At 35.2% G+C, this 7,216-nt stretch overlaps 1 protein-coding gene across 1 annotated transcript; it reads right to left on the bottom strand. All coding sequences in view use genetic code 12, as the record gives it.

Moving 5' to 3' along the window:
• Positions 1–280: 280 nt before the first annotated feature.
• J8A68_003359 (uncharacterized protein) lies at positions 281–6,328 on the bottom strand (the record flags this gene model as incomplete). Its single annotated transcript, XM_049407207.1, has 3 exons — positions 281–3,546; positions 3,616–5,341; positions 5,435–6,328. The coding sequence occupies 3 exons, from the start codon at positions 6,326–6,328 to the stop codon at positions 281–283; spliced, it is 5,886 nt and encodes a 1,961-aa protein (XP_049263351.1).
• Positions 6,329–7,216: the final 888 nt, after the last annotated feature.

Below are 7,216 nucleotides of genomic sequence, written 5' to 3'. Positions count from 1 at the left end.
TTGTTCGCACCTATAATATGGATTAGCCCGCGTAACTAGATTAGTTTTAGATAAATATATTAAGCTTAAACTTATGAGATCCTCACAACTATGTTTGATTCTTACTAGTAGTTTATTACTATATAAAACCCTTAATCTATAAAATAAAACAAATATATAATTATAAAATAATTCTTATTTTTATTCATCGCTCTCTCACTGAAAATTTTTCATTTCTAATTTAACAAATACACGACCAATGTCTCAAACACATATACATGCGAACACTCCCCAGATTTGATTATTGACCTTCAGTGTTAATTTCAAATCCATTTGCATCAACTGGGATCTTACCTAATTTGGATGGGTTGAATGCTTCACCGTTGAGATCTGGCCTATCTAGGATTTTTGACATCATCTCGTTGAATTTTGGTGCGTGTAGGCATTTGGTAAGTGCATCTGCTAAGTTCTCTTCTGATCTAATGTATGAAATCGTGAATTCCTTGCCCAATTTTTCTTGCAAAGATTTGTAGGTAATATCTAAAGGTGTATGTGTGTGGAAATAGTCGTTATTTAGGATAGTTATGACCGCTTCATTATCTTCATATACGTGAGTTTTATTCACGGAGTATCCTAAATCTTCTATAATGGATTTCAACTTGTTTAGTCTTTTGACTGCAGTATCTAATGCCAACATTTCTGCAGCTGCTGCACTGTCACTTATTTTGGGTTGTTTCTTCGTACCATAATCAATCAAGTTTCCGTTGTAATAGATTGCATACCCTGTAACTGACCTTCTATCCTTGTCTGGTGCAAACGAAGCATCACAGAAACATTCCAATATCGATTCTGATTCTGATAATTTTCCACGATTGTATGTAAGTTTGAAGTTCCTATGACATTTTAGATATCCCATTGCGTACCATAATTTGTTTAGATCATCTTTGCTTGGATTGGACATCTTAGTTGCCAATTTCTGTGTAATACATGACAAATCAGCTCTCGTGTTTAGTACCAACCAGTTCAATGTCCCAACTCCCTTCATAAATGCTTTCTTCTCAGTTTCACTTAATGGCTCAGGTGGCTCTACTTTTTGGAAATCATTTTCTTTATCTGTGGATTTAACGACTTTGTCTCGTGAATATTCCTTCGGGATCCATGGTATGCGTTTATCGTGTGTAATTTCATCAAGTTTGAATCTTTGAACCACATCATTGACATATTTTTCTTGGTGTATTTCATACCCTTGTTCTGTTTTCTTAAATGTAGTTCCGAGGTATTCTGAAACTTCTCCAAAATACTTTAAGTCAAATTTGTCTTCCAATAACAGCACAAATTTTTGGATCATTTTTTCATTTGAAGCAGCGATAAGTACATCATCAACATATAAAGCAACGATCAATTTCGTACCTTTCTTCGTCTCATAATGGAACATAGCCTTTTCATGATGACATTGTTTCATTTTCATATTCAATAGAATTTTAGTGAAATGTGTATACCATTCAAAACCACTTTGCTTTAAGCCGTAAAGCGATTTCTTCAACTTCCAACATTTACCTTCTGGAACTTCAAAACCTTTTGGAACATAACCTCTAGGTGGTTTCGCATATACTGGAGTCTTGTTAGTCAATTCAGCATGTAGATATGCCAGGCTTACGTCTAATTGATGCACAAGCAAATTATGAGTTGTAGCAATAGCAAATAATAACTTTACACTACCTAATCCAACTACTGGTGACAGTATCCTTTCTGGATCAAAATCAACACCTTCCACTTGTCTAAACCCTTGTACTACAATTCTTGATTTGACAAAATCTCCCTTTAAATCTTCATCCTTCTGCGTGTGGACAAATCTTGTTGGAATTGGTTTTGCATTCTTCGGAATATCGACAATTTCATAAACGTTCATCTTTTTCAATTTCATATATTCGTCAGTAATCGCCTTTTTCCACTTTGGATCATTCATGTCTACCGACTCTACAACCAGATTTAAGTACATGTTCAAGTGATTTAAGAAACGTTTTGGTTTTCTTACTATTCTACCGCTTCTTGTTCTATACTCTTCTGGTTCATTCTGTTCACCAACATGTACCTTTGAGAATTCGTTTGGTTCATATATACGTGATCTCTTAACTGTATTTCTCTCAGGTATATATTTATAATGGGTTGCCTTATTCTCCGGTTTTGAATCAATGTCTACGTGTTTTATGATGTGGGTCTCTTCTCCCCTAATTTCTGCTAATTCTTTATCGAGTTCAGAAATTATGTCACCTTCATCATTAGAATTAGTAAGGAGTGCTTCAGCAATTCTAGCTTCTTCATCTGCTACAGCTTTTATTCGAGCTTGGCGGATTAAACCATGATTTTTGTTGAGTTCCTGTTGGAGATCTTCGACTGGATCGGGAGGTTCCTTATGTAAAGCTTCGGTAAGTTCGTCGGCGATTCTTGCCTCTTCTGCTGCCGTGAGTTGACGTCGATGTTCTTTAATTGCTCCCCAGTTCGCTTGTATGGCTTTTTCAAGATCTTCAACTGGATCTGTGGGTTCTTTGGTTAGTTCTTCAGCAATATGTGTTTCACTATTTTTCGTCTCCTTTTCCTTCTCGTATTCAAGCATCTTCATTGACTTCTTTAGTGTGTGCTGGATATCGAAGTTAGGATGTGGTGGTTTTTTCTTTTTCTTTTTGATTATTTGTTCTATCCGATCCGTGGTCTCCTGAATTCGTGCGTTAAGATGTGTTAGATCATCTAGATTAGAATTTATCTCCTCAGTTGTTGGCACTTGGTAGTTGGATGATTCGGCGTATTGTCTAGGTGCGAGTGCCTCCTCATTATTCAGTTCAGGTTCGGATAAAATTGGTGTATGGGAGATATTTATTTCCTCATCTTCAGAAGGCCGTTCGAGTGGTTGAGTTTCTTGTAGGTCAGGTTTGATCTCCCCGTTTCCTTGATTTAATTCATCTAAATCGACTGATCTCTCCCCAGTTGGAACTGTTCCCGTATTATCATACGCATAAGACACTTTTTCAGACTTATTAACTGTTTCGAATTCTTCTGGTGTAGCCTCTATGGACTGATGCGCCAGTCTGTCGGTCGCATTTGCTTCGGTATTGTTTTGACTTTCGTCTTCTTCGTCTTCGTCTGTTTGATCATCTTCTATTTCGTCATTTTCTGTTTCTTCTCCTTGAAATTGTTTTGACAAGTCTGGGGGAAATTCTGAGTTGTGAGCTATTGCATCTGGGTATTCAACTAAATCCTCACTTTCACTATCAGTGTCTGCTATAATGGTCTCGTTATCATCTTCGTCAATGTTCATTCTATTTGATTCATTGATTTGACTTCTCAGGTTTACTATTTGTTTTCCAAAAATGTTGTTCGTATCTTCTCTGATCTGTTCCATTAATGATCTTCCATTGGTTTGAGGCACTTGGAAAGTTCCAAATTGTGGATATTGCAGGTTTGCATCATAGTTGTAAGGTATTTGTGTTGTTGTATTATGTACGTTTTCCATATTCATCATCTGCCCTTCATTTTCTTCATCCTCGTATTGTTCGTTGACGTTCCTGAAATCTTGCGCCGTTACATATTCCTGTAATTGTTGGAAGGCAATGTCAAATGCNTGGTGTAGCCTCTATGGACTGATGCGCCAGTCTGTCGGTCGCATTTGCTTCGGTATTGTTTTGACTTTCTTGAAATCTTGCGCCGTTACATATTCCTGTAATTGTTGGAAGGCAATGTCAAATGCAGCTGCTTCTTCATTTGTAATATCATCTAAATATTTGTTCATCACGTGCATGCTATTCATTGGCCTGACATTCGGAGTTAGGACGACTGGGTAACCTGGTGCCGATAACATGACCTTAAAGCTCTTATTCTGTTGTCCAAAACCTAATAATGTACCATAAGCTGCCATTGGATAAGATTTTTCTTTAACATTTAAACCGAATCGCTTAGCTTCTTGTCTATTCAGACATTTAACAATAACATCTATACCGAACTGCATAATATTCAACATATAATTTGGACGATCATAGTATACTTGATAAGGTGTATATCCATCTAGTCCCCTCCGTGGAGAATGATTTTTGATATCATTTGCATATTGGGCAATATGTGGAAATAGTTTCAAAACCGATGGTCGAAAATTCATAGCCACTTTCCTTATGTTAGTGAGAAGTACTTTGTTTGCTGCTTCTGCTGAACCGTTTAATTCAGGTGAATGATTTGGTATTTCATCCTTCAAAATTCCAAGCTTTCCCAAAACTTCATTTCCTGGCATTTCAAGTGCGTTATCCGACCTGAAACTTCGAATTCGTAACGTAGGGAATCTGTTTTGCCATACCTGTAACCTTTCAACCAATTGATTTGTAACTGCTTTTGTGGTTGTAACGAAAATTTCCATGTAAGTACTCTTGCAGTCTTGTAACGTGGTTATGTAATACTTCTTTAGATAAGACGTAAATGGTCCCATTGTATCACTTACTACTTTCTGATTCCTGTCTATTGGTTCATCTGATGAATTATTATGAGATGTCTCCCTAGCATTTGACGCTTTACACAATGGACAGTTTAAAACCTTACTCTTTTCCTCAATGCTTGTACTTGTAGTGCTATGCAAAAAACCTCTCTTCTTAAGCATTAACAATCTTTCGAGTGACATATGTGAGAATTGTATGTGGTAGTTGTACAAAGTTTTCCGGCCATGTGGATCTGCAATTACTTGAGGTAGGTTGTATACAGTCACGTACTTGTTTCCCATAGCCATATTATTGATGACTTTCTTTTTAGGTATATGCTTCTTCCTTGTCGTCAACTCTTCCTTACTGAAATCACTATCGAATAATTTTCCCACGACAATGTAACTGTCAACGATTCTGGTTGTTATGCTTTCTTGGTCTATATCCATTAATAGCTTCCCAGATTGAGGTCCCTGGTATAATTCTATATCCTTCGTAACTTTAGCCACAACGACAGGTTCACTCAATTCCTCATCAAATAAATGAATACATCCTCCACCTATCAATAAAGCTTTCCCTGACACATCAAAATTTCGTGCTGCGATTAGATTGAATTTTAATCCTTCAATGCAATAAACGTCCTTTAAAATCACATCTGCGCCATTTACTTGTATCTTCAAATCACCATATTTTCTTGACTTTAATGCAGTTCCATCAGCAGTGTGAATCTCAGCATTAGTGTTCTTTAAGTTGATTAATAATCTTGGATTGCTAACACAACTGACATTTGCACCTGAATCATAAGTAAGTAAATCTGTACCTGGATTCTTTCGATTGTATTTCTTGAGATCGAAATTAGCGTTTAAAATAGTCTTTTTAGTGGTTTTGCCAACTTTAGTTTCTTTACTCTTACGTGTATTAAAATTGTTGGCACCAGACCGTCATTCGCTGTCTGATTCCTCCAATGGATTACTAGCTACTTTTTCGTCTGCACTACATACTGGTGGATTAACTGTCTTCTTTTGTTGATATGGTAATTTAGGAAGACTGACAACGTTGTTAACTATTTTTGAGCCATTCTTTTTACTTGCATTCGACTTATGTAATTCAATAGCAAACTCAGCTTTCGCTCTAACTTCCTTGACAATTTCTTTGACGGTGTACTTGGCATCGCTACCTTTCTTATACTCATGATAATGGGCAACGTAAATGTCAAGAAGGGTCTGGTACACCATATCCTTATAAGCAATGTAAAACATCCTAGCATGGAAGTCGTGTCTATCAAGTTGGTTGTATATAAACTTCGTAACATCACAATTGGTGTTATTTTCGAAACGTTCGTCTCTACCTAATATGTCAGTAAAATTGCAGTTAAAAAACATTGATTCATTGTGCATTTCGATGAGAATGGTCATCATTCTTTGTGGAACGTTTGTGTCAGTAAAATCATCTAAGTATTCTTTGACTGCCTTGATAACGTCTTTTCTACCTTCTATGATATTCTTATGAACATTCGCATAAATAAAATCGGTGAATTCACTAACAGCACACTTGACGAATACCTTCAAATCATCGCCTCTAAAAATTACGTTTTGGATTGTTGGAATCTCAAGATTATCGGTATCAAAATCGTTTCCTTCAACTAAGATCATTGCTTCTACTAAATTCTTTAACCTTTCATCTAATTTTGAAAACAATTCTTTCCATTTTCTCGCAATCATATTTGAGCTTGAAGTAAGTTGTTTTAATTCTTTTAATTCGTCTAAGTGCTTGCAAAACTTTTTGGTCACAAAATTCATGATGTCCAATTCGGATGCAAGAGGTCTTGCTTGAACTCTTAATTTCTCAACCTCCTCTCTGAGTCTTTTGATTTCTAAATCCTTTTCAGCTGACATCTTTGTAATGTAATTTAATAACAATTTTTGAAAATAATAAATTTAATATGATGAATAATTTAAATAAAACAAGTCTAAGAGTAATTTTAACGTCACTTTGACTTCTAATCTGTTCGCACCTATAATATGGATTAGCCCGCGTAACTAGATTAGTTTTAGATAAATATATTAAGCTTAAACTTATGAGATCCTCACAACTATGTTTGATTCTTACTAGTAGTTTATTACTATATAAAACCCTTAATCTATAAAATAAAACAAATATATAATTATAAAATAATTCTTATTTTTATTCATCGCTCTCTCACTGAAAATTTTTCATTTCTAATTTAACAAATACACGACCAATGTCTCAAACACATATACATGCGAACATAATTTAAGCGTATTGTTTTGTATCTAATTTTGATACAAATATGCAAATTTATGTCAATATGCTTTTAGATATTCTAACCAGACACCCCATTTATTAAGTCTCAGAAAAAGCTTGTTTCAAAATTGGGTACATACTCTGTAACATTCTCATATGTAATTTGTTTCAGAATTTTTTGTACCTTTCAATAAATTATTTTCGCGTTGCTAATTATAGACACCACAGGAGGCTTAGAAAATTTTTTGAAACCAAATTTCTTTTCGACTTTTAACGGTACTCACCGAACTTGACAACCACCAAAAAAAAAATCTTGTGATCACCTAACTAACGAAATGACGTAACTATATTAGTAAAATACGAACAACAGAAATTGCATAAGGCTATTTTGGGTTATATAAAAATAATCATGCAACGGAAGTATGACCCTCGCTGTCATCAGTTTTTCCTCTCTAAAACGTGACTATTTCAGTTAATATTCGACTCTGAGAGATTATCTTTTCAATTTCTGTTTTGTC

The sequence above is a fragment of the Hemisphaericaspora subhashii genome, assembly GCF_019202705.1.
Source record: "Hemisphaericaspora subhashii strain CBS 10753 chromosome Unknown scaffold219, whole genome shotgun sequence".
Lineage (NCBI taxonomy): Eukaryota > Fungi > Ascomycota > Pichiomycetes > Serinales > Debaryomycetaceae > Hemisphaericaspora > Hemisphaericaspora subhashii.
Note: the sequence above shows the minus strand (reverse complement) of the source record. Positions and strands in the feature narration are given on the sequence as shown.